A 17,763-nucleotide genomic window follows, 5' to 3' on the forward strand; every position below is an offset into this window, starting at 1 on the left:
TTCAGACACCTATTGTAGTTCATCCCCCTTACTGACCACCTTAGATAAAAAAAAAGTGAAAAATATTATTTACTGTTAATTATAATATAAAATATAATTAACTAAATGGTAAATGGTAAGGTGTTAGACTTACTTGGTTGCAAACGGGAACACGAATGGGCGCTCATTTATCGGGGTGAGCGACGACATTCTTGACCAATCCCAAACTTGAAGCAAATACGCACATGAAAAAAAAGTACAGGTATTCTTTTTTGCAGTTTTACACATTGCACTATACAGATGGGCCAACACAGTTGAACCCCAACTATAAGTGTTTACCTTATTAATGTTGCGTAATAAAGGTAAATACATTATATTTACAAAATTACATGTACTTTCTGGAAACAAAAAATTACCAAATAAAATCATAATATAACACCGAGCTTTTATTATTTTCTCGTACTCGGTTGAATCTTCGGACAATACTATACTAGCATAATATTGTTCAAGGTATTTTAAATTTATACCTTGCCCCCTTGCTTGACCGGATGTCTCTCCCTCAGTTTCGTCGTCTAACAAAGGGGCACCCAATAATTCATTGCAGATATTGTTGTCTTGGTTAACTCTACCATTCACGGCCTTTCCATATATACGGAGACCCAACAACATGTACACGTCCTCAAGTGTGACGGTACACTCACCAATCGGAAGGTGAAATGTGTGGGTCTCGGGTCTCCACCTCTCCAACAAAGCAAGAATGAACTTGTAGTCCACCGAGTACGAAACAATGTTGAGTAGATTTCCAAATCCACATCCTTTAATATATGGTTCTATTAAAGGATCGTGGGGTACATATTCATGTACACGACATCTAAAACGCTTCGGATCCTAATAACAAAAAAGTAAGAAATGCAATAAGAAGAAGAAATACATAATCAACAAAGACAACTCTATAAGAAGTAAGAAAAACATATATAATAAAGGTATAAGACTAAAAACGGAATAAGTAAAAAGAGAGAGATAACATACAAATGTCGAGATATTCTCGATTGTGCCTCTGTTTTCATCATCCATAGTCAATAAAGATATGATTTGATGTTGCAGAGCTTGAGTGTGGTAGAGAAATAGTGTGACAAAGAAGAATATAGATGAGTATTGATGAAGATGATTTGATATTGTTGATATGAAAGGCTATTTATAGATGAATGAGTGAGTAGGTTTGCAACCTAAGAAGAATGGGATTGGTTGCATGCAATGGCAAAAGAAGACAATGGAATGACAAAATGTAGAAACCACATGTGAAGAATCCTTTGTCCTAGGCGTATATGAAGAATCCACATGCAAAAGAAGAGACGCCCTTCCTCTTGGCACCTGCATGTGATTCTGCACATGCAAGGAAGAGGCGCCCTTCCTCTTGGCGCCTTAGTGTAGGGCAATGGGAAGGGGCGCCCTTCCTAGTGGCACCTATGTTTAGTTGATGTGAAGGGGCACCCTTCCTCTTGGTGCCCAAGTCTCTTTATGGCGCCTAGGGAATGGGCGCCTATTAGGGAATCTTAGGGCTTAGGGATTCCTTTAAGGGATTCCTTGCTTCAAAGATTCCTGGATTCCTTGGGCGCATGTGTGTTATTGTCACTCTTGTCACTGCATGTGGATTCTTTTTATTGCATGCATGGTCAAGTCTGTACAGACAAACCAAGTGATCAATGCAACGCTATTTATGTTGTGCAGATGAGCAACTTAGCAATGCATTCAATTCCAGTAAAGAAACTTACATTTTTAATATTTGAACCAAATGTCTTCCACACAACATTACATGATCAGTGCCCATGTCGAAGGTGAAATATTTGATCATCAGTTGTTCGGTTTTTGTTTTTGAAACACAGAGGTAACTCGGTTTACAATAAATCGACGATTAAAATTTTCACATCTGAAACAAAGAATAGAAAAAGAAATTGCAGTGCATTAATGTGGGGCAAATCATCTATAAAAATCCGGTTTGGTTTGCAGAAAACCAGGTAAAATTTTATCAGAAGAAGATTCGAGATGATGACGATGTTCAGCATATGTTTGTCAGTCACGAACAATCTGGTTACAATGATATAGAGTTGTATATATTAGCACATCAACAACAGGTGTCTCAGTTCATTGATTAGTCACAAGTGTTTTGTGAGACTGATGACGAATAAGCTGAGGTGAATGTTCCAGATGACGAAGAAGAAGAAGTCGAGATCATGGTTGATTCAATGGTGAACGCTGATGAGGAAGAGGAGCCAATATCAGCAAGTCATGTATACTTCCCACGCTAACACATGACAAGGTTGAATTTGGGTTCAGATGAACCTTCAACAGATGTATGGTACAATCCCTACGTATAGATGCAAGGATCTTTGAAACAAGGAGACACATTTTGTAAAAAAGAGGAATGTGTAAAAGCAATTAAGAAGTTCCACATGCAACTATCTGCTGACTTCAGAGTTGACAGAACTGACGCATCGAGGTATAAAGTTTATTGTTCGAATGAGCACTGCCTTTTTAGGTTGTCAGCTTCATACCAGAAGAGGAGCGAGTCTTGGAAGATTGGATCAATGGGTCCAGATCACACATGCACGCTGACAAACCCAATGCAAGATCATCATAAATTAAGCTCTCAGCTAATATACGATGAAATATTGTCTGTCATTGGCGACAATCCGTCATTAAAGGTAAGTACAATCCATCATATAGGAATACATGGATAGCTAGGACAAAGGATGTTGAAAAAGTGTTTGACAATTGGGAGGAGTCTTACAAACAACTTCCAAAATACCTGTTGGCTCTAAAACAATATGCTCCCGGGACTATTGTCAAGTTGGAAACATTGCTCGCGTATACACCAGATGGTATGTGTGCTGTTGGAAATGGAATATTTCACCGTCTCTTTTGGGCGTATCAACCATGCATCATAGGTTTTTCTTTCTGTAAACCAATTATACAAATTGATGGTACATGGTTGTACAAAAAATACAAAGGAACGTTACTGATGGCAGTGGCACAAGATGGGAACAACAACATTTTTCCAATCTCCTTTGCACTAGTTTAAGGGGAGACTGCTGAGGGATGGAGTTTTTTCCTAAGAAATCTCTGATTGCACGTTGCACCTCAGCCTAACTTATGTTTGATCTCCGATAGACACCCTTCAATCATCAATGCATATAATAACATTGATAACGGCTAGCAAAATCCTCCTTCGACGCATGTGTTCTGTATTAGACATATTGCTCAGAATTTCATGCGGGAAATCAAAGATAAGACGTTGCGGAAGAAGGTTACGCATTATCAGAACCTTCTTTCAAACACTACCGCGAGGAAATAAGATTGTCAAACGAATATGCAGTATGGTGGATCGATAGTATTCCATTGGAGAAGTGGACTAGGGCATACAACAATAGAAAGCATTGGGGCCACATTACAATAAATCTTGTGGAATCAATGAACTCTGTCTTCAAAGGCATCCATAACCTACCTATAACCGCTTTGGTGCAGGCAACATATTTCAGGCTAGGGACGCTGTTTGAAACCAGATGCTCAAAATGGAGTTCAGTGTTGCAATCTGGACAGTTGTTCAGTGATGCTTCAATGAAATTCATCAGACATGAAGCTGCCAAAGCAAATACACACGTGGCTACGGTCTTTGACCAGACTAAAGGTTGGTATAGTGTTTCCGAGTCCATGGATCATAATGGGGGCATATCGATGGGACAATACAGAGTCGAACTAGATAGAGGTTGTTGCGACTGCGGAAAGTTCCAAGCCTTTCGTACCCCCTGCTCCCATGTAATTGCGGTATGCTCAAAGGTTCAAAGAGATCCATCATGCTTGCTATCTGAAGTTTACAAAGTCTCCAGTCTTTCAAATGTTTATAAAATTAGTTTTTCCATAGTGGCAAAAGAGGATTATTGGCCAAAATATCAAGGGGACATCGTTTGGCACAACGAAGTTATGCGAAGGAAGAAAAAGGGTCGCCCAAATAGCATCCGGATTCGAACCGAAATGGATACGGCGAACAAAATGGTTAGACTATGTAGTTCATGCCGTCAGCCAGGTCACAATCGTAATAACTGTCCTAGTGTTGGAACGAGCACATCCAGATAAATTTACATGTACCTCTATTGCAATATATGAAAAACTAAATTTAATTCATATTAGATGTCTATAACGAAAGTACCATTACATAAACAGTAACACAAGAAATTATAACAAATACAATACAAGAAATATGTGATTACAACCATCAAAACAATTTTGAACATGTAATGCATCATCTTACGAGCGTCTTGGTCGGTCTTAATATCCACCCATTCACGCACTTCTCTGTTTTGGTTGAACGTGGACACAAGCCATTGTATTATTCTATTCTTTTCACCCTCTCCAATTTCTCCCTCTAACCAACTGTACAACGTTCGATTAAGATATTCAAACGCATTTGTGTTCCAAAGTCAAATCTGTATCAGAGCCGCAACGGCGGAAAATATTACATCCGCATTTTGTTTCTGAATGTATGCAGACATTGTTGAAACAGAGAAAATTGAAGGTGATGGTGGTTGAACTAGACAAATTATGGTATTAGGAGATGGGTTTGAGTGAAAAGTATTGCATCCAAGGCGTCATATTTAAAGAGACGGAACATCAATTATACATAACATGCAGGCACCTAAGGAATTGGCGCCCACATTAAAGAACATGCAGACGCCAGATGAAATGGTGCCCACACCATAAAAAGCATCTAGGCGCCAGGAGCATTGGCGCCTCCTCATGAGGGTCAATGTCAATGCATGCGCCAATGCTATTGGCGCCTCCTCTTAATGCATTAGGGGTGCGCCAATTCATCTGGCGCATCCTCTTCAAAACCTGGTTATTTTGGTTTTTTTTTAATTATTGGTTATTTTCGTTTTTTTTTAAATACATGGTTATTTAAAAAAAACAGTTTAACGTTTCTTGCTATTTTGAGGATTCTGCTATTTTGAAGCCACGTATCTTCAGGATACAGTCGGCCCGGGAAAGACAACTTGCCTTCTCTTCAAAAGGACTTCCTGAGAGGTGTTTCCCCTTAGAGACATGTTGTGTAGGATTTTCTCAAGACGGAGCAACCTCTCCTTTATCACTTTCCATGTCTATTACCAAACGATGTTATAAATGTTATTCAATAACTCTTAGCACCTTATTTCCTAAGATTAGCTCGGAACACTTGGAAATCAGGCAATGTTCCAGGTTATGATGATGGCGATGATACCAGAGGCCTGAGCGGGGGCATTGGAGCAGATCATGCGATCTAAGGAGATTGAAGTAGGTTTGGATGCAATGTAGTGTCTACCATAACTTGACCAACAATACCTTGAGGAGAAGGAAATTGAAGTCACGTTCTCTTCGTTTTAGGGGCAGCTGCTTCGCGCAGGGCGGCTGGACGAGTATCTTTAAATCCAGGCATTGTTGGAAGGTTCGGAAGTCAGTGATATGGAAAATCTATAAATCGATGTTGATTTGTTATTTGACTAGGTCGAATGTGATGTATCCAACGTTCGATTTCGAGAACTCTTATATGATAAATTGAGGAAGTTTTGAATCGACGGATCGAAAAGAGAATGCGCGATTGTGGAAAACGCTGGAATCGGAAGTCAATTCCCATAGACGACACCACTTTTCTATTACGAACCAGAATTGGTTAACGGATTGATAGCTGTATAGGACAGCAGTGAATGTGAACTTCAAATGCGGAATTGAGGGGTTGACTTGCAAGGTTAACACTCAAACGCTCAAGTCAGTATGTGGATGAGAAGATTGTGTGAAAGAGGTGAATGAAATTTGAATTTAAAATTGTGCATCTAAATTCTTCGCATGTATCCTTTATATAATAGGTCGGTTATAACAATAACAAAGTGTGTATGATGTGGGGAGTCATTTGATGTATCTTGGATCCAGATCACCTGTAATATTCCTTAGGATAGTTCTGTTGTGCCGCAAGCAATCTAGACAAATAATTATTCACTCTGAATGATCAACCGATGTTTATTTTGGTCGGCCCGAAAAAGGATTTATTTATTTTAAAATGAGGTTTAAGGTTTAAAGTCTTTACTTAAAATGAGTTTTAACAAATGTTATGGCACAACAAGACATGTGCAAAATAGTTTAAGAGTATAAAATATAAGATGATAACCCGAAAATGATATTGGGCAATCAAATCAAGTACCTAACCAACAACCTTTAGCTCAAAAATCCACCCCATTAAGATAGAAATGAGATTATGACACAAACACCTTTACTTCCTTTACCCTTTTTCTCCTTCTTCCCTCCCCTTTCATAGTAATCATTATTCCCTTACAGTTTCTCTCTTACAAAACACTCAACACTATTTTCACAAGAAAACAAAACTCTCTCTCTCTTTCTCTCTTTTGTTGTTTTATAAACATTAAATGCTTTTGATTCTCCCTCTTTCTATGCGCATGTAAAATCTTTGTTTCCATCAGAAAGTGGTGCAGAAAGCTGTGTCTCAGATCCCTATAATACACACAACACAGACACTGATAATAACGATACAACTATGTCTGTTTCATAATTCATACATACTTCTAGAGTGGTCCATAACCTCAACCCTCTTTCCTCTATAATACTCTACTACCTTACCTTCCGTCGATGATGCAAGAACCAAGCTTAGGGATGATGCAAGGTGGTGGTGGTGGTTACGGTGGAGACGGCGGCAGCGGTGGTGAAAACCGACAACTCAAGGCGGAGATAGCAACACATCCTCTATACGAACAGCTTCTGTCTGCACATGTGGCTTGTCTTCGAGTTGCAACTCCTATAGATCAGTTACCATTGATTGATGCACAGTTATCTCAATCTCATCATCTTCTACGATCTTATATCTCTCAACAAACTCATTCTCTTTCACCTCATGATCGTCAACAACTCGACAACTTCCTCGTATGTGTTTCTCTCTACCTTTTTTGTCATGGTTTTTTTTTTGTGCAATTTTATGAATATGTTATGTGTTGTTATATGCAGGCACAATATTTGATAGTTTTGTGTACTTTCAAAGAACAGCTTCAACAACATGTTCGAGTTCATGCTGTTGAGGCTGTTATGGCTTGCCGTGATATCGAAAATACCTTACAAGCTCTCACTGGTATAAACACTACAACTTTTTCTTATTCATGTCTAATTTCATTAGTTGAACAAGCTATCATAGTTTAAATTCCATTCATATTCATCAAAAATATCTTTGAGCAAAGACGTGTCTCAGATATGTCTGTGACGAACACGTATCTGATAATATTCAATTTATTTATTTTTAAATTATTATCGATGTGTCAATATCGTGTCTGATATATATATATATATATATATATATATATATATATATATATATATATATATATATATATATATATATATATTTGTATCGATGCTTCTTCGTAGATAAGTGTCATTTTTGTTTTTTAATTATGTATCTTTAATTAATCATCCATTGTTTTGGTTTGGTGGGTTAGACATTTGAATGAAAGAAGCTACAAATATATATAATTATATTGTTAAAAAGCAAATATTGGTGGATTTAGGCTTATCTGAAGAAAGTGGGGGTGTGGTGTGGTAGGGTAGGGTCTACTAATAAATAATTTAGTTACATGGCAACCAATTTGGAGGAGTTTAGTTTGGTAAGGAATGATAGTCCCTCCAACCATGAAATAAAACTGCCAACAACCAAATTATAATTTTCTTCCACAAAAGATATAACATCTATCAATACCAATCCATTAATTATATGTCTTTATTTTTAATACACAGACAAAACGATAATAATAATAATCATCTGAAACTCGCACATAACTAACATTTTTAACTTCAAAATCGAAGTTAAATATTCAGCTTATTAATAATAATAATAATAATAATATCAGTATTTGTCGGTTAAATTAGACTTATAGACTCAATGATGTATAAAGGATCCATTATTGTTAAGAAAAAAATGATGAGAGTGATTAAGACTATTAAAACAGTACAATAGTGGGAGACATTTTGAAATGTTGATTTGGTTGTCATGAGATTTCCTGTTAGGCTTTCTGTCAATATCCATCAGGTTACACTTCTGATTTGTGGACAAACAGACACACACACCCTTTTACTATTGGTATGTTTTTGATTACCTTTTTCTTCTCTAAAAGTATGTTTGATTTGGTGTTGAGATTTGAAAATGTAGTTTTTGCTAAAACTATGTGATTATGCCAAATTCATTGGCTAATCTAAACATGCACATGCTGACTTAATAGTTCTTCAATGGAGAGTTGGAATTAATTTTTTATACTCTATTATAAAATTTAAGGTTTTTTTTTTTTTTTGTTATTTCATTTTCATTCATTGATTAAGATGTACTAGTATTCATAACTATTAAGTAGGGCGAAGAAGACATTTAACTGTCCCTTTTCGACATGTATAAATTATATAATAACCAAAACTTTATTGAGAAAATAATTATTTTAGTTGAGCTGGTCAATGATGTTTGATTCATAAAAAAACATGTACTATGATTGGTGTCCATCATTGATGTTGTTGCAACTAAATTGTATGCATTTCCTTTATGCATGATAAAGACATGTCTTATGTTTTGTCCTAATTTTGAGACTTGTCATCATGTATCCACTAACATAAGGGGGTCCTAAGCAACAACACTGCTCACACCATGTCTCAAACTTTCGAAATGAAAAGATGTTAATGTCTAGTTTTTTTCCCTCCATTTTATTATTATTTAATAAATTATTAGCAACTTTAAAAAATTAAAAAAAAAAATTATGTATCTGATCTAAATTTAGTTTGTTAATCATATACATGTCATATTTGAGGTGGAACCATAAATATATGTAATGATTTTAGGAGTGAGTTTGGGAGAAGGAAGCGGCGCAACAATGTCTGACGATGAAGATGAACAATTGCAATTGGATTATTGTTTAGATAATCAATCTAGTGGTGGTGGTGATCATGACATGATGGGACTTGGTCCATTACTTCCTACTGAATCCGAAAGGTCACTCATGGAAAGAGTTCGTCAAGAACTCAAAATTGAACTCAAACAGGTCTTGTTTTTTAATTACTTCAAATTTCCGTATCATTGACATTTCGGAACAAAAGTGTATCTCGTGTTTGACATATGTCAATTTTATACATGTGTGACTGCTTCATACAAATTCAACTTTATATTTGTGTCACTGCTTCATACAAATTCTTAATTAATAATGAACTAATTATGCATTAATTTACAGGGTTTTAAGTCTCGAATTGAAGATGTAAGAGAGGAAATATTAAGGAAAAGAAGAGCTGGAAAATTACCAGGTGACACAACTTCTGTCTTGAAGAATTGGTGGCAACAACATGCAAAGTGGCCTTATCCAACTGTATGTTAATTTCCTTTCTATTTACATATATGCAATAATAAATGAAACACACACGTACGCAGACACAGACACACGTGTCGGTAATAATAACTAATTTGGTTAATGTTATGGTTTATGCAGGAAGATGATAAAGCAAAACTTGTGGAGGAAACAGGATTGCAACTGAAGCAAATAAACAATTGGTTTATAAACCAAAGGAAACGAAATTGGCATAGCAATTCTCAATCTGTTACCTCTTTGAAATCCAAACGCAAGAGGTAGTAATAGTGTTACTAATTACAACAAGTAAAACACAATGATAATATGAACTAATTACTTTATGGTTATTGATGATAGAGTACTATAGACCCTCCATTGAGATGGATCAGGAGATAATAGTAGTTATTTTGGTTAATTGGTTTACTGAAAAAATGTACTTATGATGTAGCTTAATTTCATAAGAGTTGTGTGGTTGTAAATTTGTGGAATTACATGTATGACTTTTTTTGCATGTGGTAAGGTTGTTTTGTCTCTTTCTTATTGTCTTTGTAAATTGTTTGTTACGTTCTGACCAGCTCATGGATTATTACTATGATACACACCACAACTTTGAAAGATTCACGTTTCTTTATACAATTTCTTTGTCATACAATGAGTTGTATTTTTTTATATATAATATAATAAAAGAAGAAAACAAGTCATAAACTTGTTGAATTCGATATCAAGGAAATATGAGATGTTACCCAAGTCAGACATTTCGAATTCCTTACTTAGGTCATATTTAAAATCTTCGATCTCCTTTTTGCAGCTTCATGTTATCAACATGTCATCTACATATAGATAAAGTATGAGCAGTTCACCCCTGTTTTGCCTAACATATACACTATACACAATTATGCACTTTACAAACTCCTTCTTCCTTAGAAAGTCATCTATCTTCTTATTCCAAGCTCTTAGAGCTTCTTTGAGTCCATACAGGACTTTATACAACATCGTACCTTTCTTTCTTGGCATTGCTCACAAAACTGACTTGTCATGCTACATAAACTTCTTCATCTAAGGGTCCATTTAGTAATGCACATTTCACATCCATCTGACATTATACTAGTTTTTCATGTTTGTTAGGCGAGCAATCAACCTGATTGTTTCGATCTTAGAAACTGGTGCAAAACCTTCATCAAAGTCGATTACTTCTTTCTAAAGAAATCCTTTGGCTACAAGTCTTGATTTTTGTCTGGTTACTTCTCCTTTTGGATTCAACTTCACTTTTTACACCCACTTCACATAAATTGTCTTCTTACCTTGTGGCAATTCTACTTGTGACCATGTTTTGTTGACTTCTATGGACTTCAGTTCATCCATCATGACTTTCATATACTTCAAGTCCTTTAATGCCTCAGTTACATTGACTGACTTAGTATTTGCAAAGAAAACATAGTGTGCCAGTTCACCTTCATCATTTACCACATCATTTGATGTGATCACACATTACTGCAACCTGGCAGACATGTTTCTTGTCCTTTGAGGCCTGCTTGTGCCTACTTGAACCCCACCTCCTTCTGGTCAAATTCCATTATCAACTTCGCTACCTGGTTCATCATATAGGATTCTCATTAAATCCTTCTTGACATTATCATTCCAATCTCACTCCTTTAGCTCATGTATTATCACATCTCTGTTAGTCACAACTTGCTTGTTCAAGGGATCAAATTGTTTCTATCCACCAGTTTAGTGATATCCTATAAGGATCACCTGGCTTGACTTGTCATCAAGTTTTCTTCTCAACTGGTCAGACACATGTCTATGTGTTATAGATCCAAACACCTTAAGATGACTTGAGTTAGACTTGACACCAGACCAATATTATTCTGGTGTGATTCCTTCTAGCTTCTTCGTTGGACATCTGTTCAAGATGTATGTTGCAGTCGACTCAGCTTCACCCCATAACTTATTCGGAAAATTCTTGCCCTTTAACATACTTATTACCATATTCATGATGGTCATGTTCTTCCTTTCAGCAATACCATTTTGTCGAGGAGTGTATGGTGGTACCACCTCATGCACAATTCATTCTCTTTCACATAATGCATTGAAGTCTCTCGACACATATTCTCCACCACCACCAGTCCCCAAAGTCTTGATCTTGTGGCCAGTTTGAATCTCCATCATAACTTTGAAATTTTCGAGCACCTCAAGCACATAACTTTTCTTCTTGATTAGGCATGTCCACAATTTTCAACTAAAATCATTTATGAATATAAAAAAGTCCTTGTTACCTCCAATCGAAAATACTTAAAGAGGACCACACACATCTGAGTATATGATCTCAATAGTGGATTTCAAATTACTTCTTGCATCTTTGTCAAAGTTGTTTTTGTGTTGCTTTGCCTGAATAAAATACTTTTTAAATATGTATTTCTTTGAATCTCTCCTTCCAATCATATGTGATGAACAACCTGAGTCTAAGTACCATTGATCCTTAAATATTTATTCTTCAAATCTTTATGTGTAACCTTTTGTTCATCTGTGGAGTTATCACTAATTGGTTTTACTCCATTATTCACAAGATCCCAAACACATTCATAACAGAGGACAACCTTCATCTACTTACACCAATTATCATAATTCTTACCATTCAAGATTGGAAGATTTGTTGGAAAATGCATGTTTAAATGAGATACTTTATGCTTTCCAAGAATCGCAGCCAGCGCTCTAGATACCAAATATTAGAATCGATCTTCATAGAATAAGATTCAATCACTTTATTGATTGATCCAAGACTCTCGTTCTTCACTATTCACTCGAGTGATTCAACCACACATTGGTTACAAGACGATTCCCTCGCACAAAGATTTGAAGAAAAAGATATAATTTTAGAGAAAAAAATATAAGAGATGGAAAATTTAGGTTTTGGGAGAAGAGAAAAATAATGTATTGAATTGAATTGACTTAACATATTATTACTACAAAGACTCTTCCTATTTATTAAGATATTACTTACACACTAAGTAGTTCTCATAAATATCTCCTTTCGACTTATTACATTATGCATTCGACCTAATGCAAACTATATTCGACTACCTACCAAATACACACAACTTCGACTACTACTTGTTGTATTCGACTTACTCTTGAATACATGTAGATTCAAATACATATTATAAACTATAGTCGACTACTACTCTAACGACTACGTTCGACTTCGACTCTGTCGAATACATGTTGCTTTGACTCATTCGAATCCATCATCTTACAACCATGCTTAACACAAAGAATTACATATTTAACAAAAAATTTCTTCATCTTAAAATAATTGATACTTTGTATTATTATTATTATTTTTGTGGGTCTAATATACATGGAACTCGCGCTTTTGCAATCATATATTTTTGTATGGCTGCAAATTGAACTAGTTTACAAAACAATTCTATAAGTATTTTAATTGCGAGCTTATTTTTATGATATAAAAAAAATAGGTTTAAATGTAGTTTTGCTTCCCCTATATTGATTTGGATAATTTTTTAGTACCCTAGTATCAAATTTCATATTTTTTTTTTGGTTCCCCTTCACATGTCAAGTTAATTATAGATGTGACATTGAAATTTATGAGTTGACATATTTTTAATGTTGACACGCAATTAAAATCTAACAAATTTATTTTTTTAAAACATGAATTAAATTTAAATAAATCTTTTTTATTTAAAATAAAAAAATTATTAATAGAATCATAATGTGAAAGTCCATTGTCTTCATCTTTCGAGTTCTTCTTCACCCCTTTCTAAAACCCTAATAAAAATTTATTTGATTTCTCTCAAAATGTTGACGTTTTTCGTCAATTTGAACTACACAATCACTAGTCATCATGTCCCAATGCTCCAAACCTCTTAATCGAAAGCCTGCAAATATGGTATGGAATCTCCATTAATGAGATATTGGACAGATTCGAACTCATATCGTCATTTCTATGGTTGTAGGATGTTTATTTTTAGAAGTTGTTATCATTGTTGTGTGATTGAAGGGAAGTGAGAAGGGTCTCATATCTAGGAGATTCTTAGATAGAAATTTCAAGGGTAGTGATTAGGTGAGAAGTTTGTAAAATCAAAGGTTGTTTAGAACTTCCACTAATAGTATTATAGTAGATTTCCTTCCTGGCTTGGATGCCCTAAGATGTAGGTGACGTTGCACCGTACTTGGTTAGTAATTGACCTGTGTTATTTACTTCCTTCTATTTAATTTAACACTATAATTGTTTTTGGTGTGATAATGTCTTGATCCTGGTGTCGTGATACTGATGGAGGATGATCACAAACCAGTGGTACAACCCCAAAGAAGACTAAATCCATCAATGAAAGAGGTAGTGATAAAGGAAGTGGTGAAACTGTTGGATGTTGGTTTGATTTATCCGATTTATGACAGCTCATGGGTAAGTCTCGTACATGTGATTCCAAAAAAGGGAGGAACAACAATGATTCTAAATGAGAAAAATAATTTAATCCCTATTCGCACAGTAACTGGATGAAGAGTGTGTAATGATTACAGGAGACTCAACACCACAACAAGGAAAAATCATTTTCTTATCCCTTTTATTGATCAGATGTTAGAGAGTCTCGTCGATCATGAATACTATTGTTTCCTTGATGGATACTTGGTGTACAATTAGATTTTTGTTGCCCCCGAGAATTAAGAGAAGACATCATTCACATTCCCTTATGGTATTCTTCCATACAGAAGAATGACATTCGGGTTATGTAATGCCCCTGCTACTTTTCAGAGATGTATGACATCCATATTCGCTGACATGCTCGAAAAGCACATGGAAGTGTTTATGGATGATTTTTCTGTTTTTTGTTCTTCTTTTGATAAATGTTTGACTAATTTATATCTTGTTTTAGAAAGGTGCCAGCAATCTAACTTGATGCTCAATTGGGAAAAAAAATCATTTTATGGTACAATAAGGTATTGTGTTGAGTCATAAAATTTCACACCAAGGAATAGAATTTGATAAGGCCAAAGTGGAGGTTATTGCAAACCTCCACACCCCCCCCCCTGTGAACGAAAAAAGGATAAGGAATTTCTTGAGACATGCAGGTTTTTATCCCAGGTTTATAAGAGATTTTTCAAAAATTACCAAGCCACTGACTAATTTGCTTGTAAAAGATAAGTCTTTCAATTTTGATAAAGAGTGTAAGGCGACATTTGAAACTTTGAAGAGCAATTTAGTTTTTGCACCAATAGTAGTCACCCCATATTGGTCTCTACCTTTTGGCATCATGTGTGATGCTAGTGACACTGCAGTGGGGACTGTATTGGGACAAAGAAGAGACAAGTTGTTACATGTGATATATTATGCTAGTCAAGTTCTTTATCATGCACAGATGAATTATACAACTATCGAAAAGGAGTTGTTAGAAGTTATTTATGCTTTTGACAAATTCGGGTCTTATTTATTAGGGTCCAAATTCATTGTTCATATTGACCATGCTGCTTTAAAATATTTGTTTATTAAGCAGGAATCGAAGTCAAGACTCTTACAATAGATACAACTTCTTCAAGAGTTTGATCTTGAAATCAGGTATAAAAAGGGGTTTAAGAACGCCGTGGTGGATCGCTTTTCCCGCATGTCCCTGATTGAGGAAACATAAGAGACAAACCATATTAAGGATGTCTTTGCTGATGAGCGCATCTTGTCCATAACGAGTGTTCCATGGTTTGCAGACTTTGCGAACTATTTAGTAGGTGGAGTTACGCCTGGTGATTTTGATTCTAAAAAAAGGAAAAAATTTGTACATGATTGCAGGTTGTATATGTGGGACGATCCATTCCTTTATAAAAAGGGGGTAGACGGGTTGGTCTGAAGATGTGTCCTCTAAGGAGAGCAGAAGGAGATCCTCAAGGCTTGTCATAATTCAGAATATGGAGGACACTTTAGTGGAGATAAGACAACAACAAAAATCCTCCAATCGGGGTTATATTGGCATACTTTGTTCAAAGATGCTCAATTCATTGTACAAGAATGTGATAGATGCCAACAGACAGGTAACATTTCAAAGAGGAATCAGATGCCCCATAAATGCTATGTTGGAGGTGGAACTATTTGATGTATGTGAAGGAGAGTAGCGATCCAAAACGCAATGGAATTTAAAATTTTCTCCTTTAGTGATCCTTAAGAATGGGCATGATCAATGATAGAAATCATTACCTTTTGTGGCGATTGAATCCTTTGATGCAGATCTAAGGAGTGATCATGAACGTTGAATGGTGACAACGCCTCTACTCAATCCACACGAACGAATTCCTTCAATCTCAATGCTAGCTGCTATGAATGAAGGATTTGAGTGTGTGTGTGTGTGTATATATATATATATGTGTGTGTGTGTGTGTGTGTGTGTGTGTGAGAGAGAGAGAGAGAGAGAGAGTGAGAGAGAAACAAAATTTTCATCTGGTCCAATGCTTCTGCACAAGGGTTCTATTTATAGAACCACTTGTGTGGGCTACAAGCTAAAAAAAGCCCACTTAAGTGTATGTGGCCCATATCTTATGATATACCAAAATCACTTAAGTGTGTGGTACCTTACCATATTTTGTATTCTACTTAAGTGCATCGTACCTTACTGTAGCGGTGTATTCGTCGCTATATGATTTATTGGTTAAACCATAAGCAAAGTATACAATGAATTCGAGTCGCCACCGCACTTTTATTTATCCTAAGGACGGGTTAAAAAGCGAACAAAAACCTAAGAAGTTTTACACGTAGAAAACCAATAAAAGATCAGAGAGTCTGGGTAAGGGGTAAATTACGCAATGGGAAGGTGTTAGGCACCCATCACGTCCTAGGTACTCCTAGGGAGCCCTTTTCACACTTGTTGTATAAGAAAATGTTTATTTGTTTATGACATATTGTGCAAACATGAATGGGATGATGAGAAAAGAATGTACAAGTTTATTATTTTTGTGTTTGAACGGATGAACCCGTTGCCTACGTACCTTCCATCAAAGGTAAGGATCAAAACGCCGTAGTTCGGCTAAAAGATTTCCAAACATTTGTGAGTTCATTTTAAAACAATAGCACTAAGGCTTTACGTTATCCACGGGAGAAAACTCAACCTTATGAAACAACAAGTCCACCATGTGAGAAAAGCTTCCACTTGCTAGTGAGGGGTTAACCCTATAATAAGCAAGGAAGACTTACAATTCAATCAACTAAGGACAATTAGGTGAGATTAACATCAACCAACTAGGATAAATCAAACCTATGGCTAATGTATGAAAACTTAACAAGCATGGACAAAGCCACAAAACAATTGAATGAGTTGGGTTAATGGATTATGATTATTCACAAAAGGATGGTCAAAGTATGATTAGATTGATTCAAAGAAGTGTTATGAAATGGTTTTTGAAAAGTCGAGGACTTAAGGTCCAAGTTTCTAATTTGGAAAGAAGTTAGAATGTTTGCACAACATGCATTTTCAAGTTTTTAAAAGTCAACAAGTGAAAAGGGGGTTTGAAACAAAAAGGGTGTGGATGAAGTGTAAAACTTCCTAGAAGTTCACCTCTTGAAATCATATAGAAGATGTTTCAAGTGTGTCCTTAGGAGTGAGGCAACAAATGCAAATAAGCAAAACAAAAGCAAGGTGATACCGGATGCCATCAATGGTCTTATACCAATCTCACAGACAAAAGCGGATGTCGGATACCAATAACTGGGTTTACACCAACCTCCTAAAACAAAACAATGATACCGGATGCCATCAATGGTCTTATACCAATCTCACAAAGCAAAAGCGGATGTCGGATACCAATATATGGGTTTACACCAACCTCCTAAAGTAAAACAAAACTTGGATGTCGGATGCCAATCTATCTGGACTTAGACCAACCTCCAAAGCATGGTCATAGGAATACAAATGCCACATCACAGGGACTTACAATTGCATCCTCTCACACAACAAACAAGAGCAAAGAAGATATGAGTGACCAATGAGGTCTTACACTCTATCCTTCCATATCACGGGAACAAAAGCCAATCAACATGGTCTTACAATTGTCCTCAATGGGTAAACTCAAACATAGATCACAAGGATATGCAATAATGATCATGCAAGAATTAACAATCAATAATGATGAATGCACAATGGCAAGTAAGCAATCATGTTCAAATGAATCAAATAATCAATCAAACAAGTTCAAGTAGCACACACTATAACCATACAATTTAGGCTCAATCAAAGGGTTTGACTTAAAAAGTCCATTGGAATGGGTAAATGTTGCTCTTAACCTTGCCATTGAGGGGCTAAGGTGAAGCAGATGAAAGGATATGAGGGGTGTGCCGCATCACTCTTATCTCTGGTCAGAGAGAGCATTGAATATCAGAAGGTGTGGGAGTTCA

General features: G+C 36.0%; 1 protein-coding gene across 1 annotated transcript; it reads left to right on the forward strand.

The window, feature by feature from the left end:
- Nucleotides 1-6,237: 6,237 nt before the first annotated feature.
- On the forward strand, nucleotides 6,238-9,910 carry LOC127120696 (homeobox protein HD1). Its single transcript, XM_051051215.1, has 5 exons — nucleotides 6,238-6,936; nucleotides 7,018-7,138; nucleotides 8,881-9,080; nucleotides 9,267-9,398; nucleotides 9,519-9,910. Exons 1-5 carry the CDS (start codon nucleotides 6,646-6,648, stop codon nucleotides 9,657-9,659), a joined length of 885 nt encoding a protein of 294 aa, XP_050907172.1. The 5' UTR covers nucleotides 6,238-6,645; the 3' UTR covers nucleotides 9,660-9,910.
- The last annotated feature ends 7,853 nt before the right edge of the window (nucleotides 9,911-17,763 follow it).

The sequence above is a fragment of the Lathyrus oleraceus genome, chromosome 2 (assembly GCF_024323335.1).
Source record: "Lathyrus oleraceus cultivar Zhongwan6 chromosome 2, CAAS_Psat_ZW6_1.0, whole genome shotgun sequence".
NCBI lineage: Eukaryota > Viridiplantae > Streptophyta > Magnoliopsida > Fabales > Fabaceae > Lathyrus > Lathyrus oleraceus.

What these genes read in the sequence shown, in the direction of transcription:
- LOC127120696 (XM_051051215.1), top strand. Translation starts at nt 6,646, where the DNA reads ATGATGCAAGAACCAAGCTTAGGGATGATGCAAGGTGGTGGTGGTGGT. An exon ending in AACAACTCGACAACTTCCTC is followed by an intron (nt 6,937 to 7,017) that starts GTATGTGTTTCT and finishes TGTTATATGCAG; the next exon opens with GCACAATATTTGATAGTTTT. An exon ending in TCAAAATTGAACTCAAACAG is followed by an intron (nt 9,081 to 9,266) that starts GTCTTGTTTTTT and finishes ATTAATTTACAG; the next exon opens with GGTTTTAAGTCTCGAATTGA.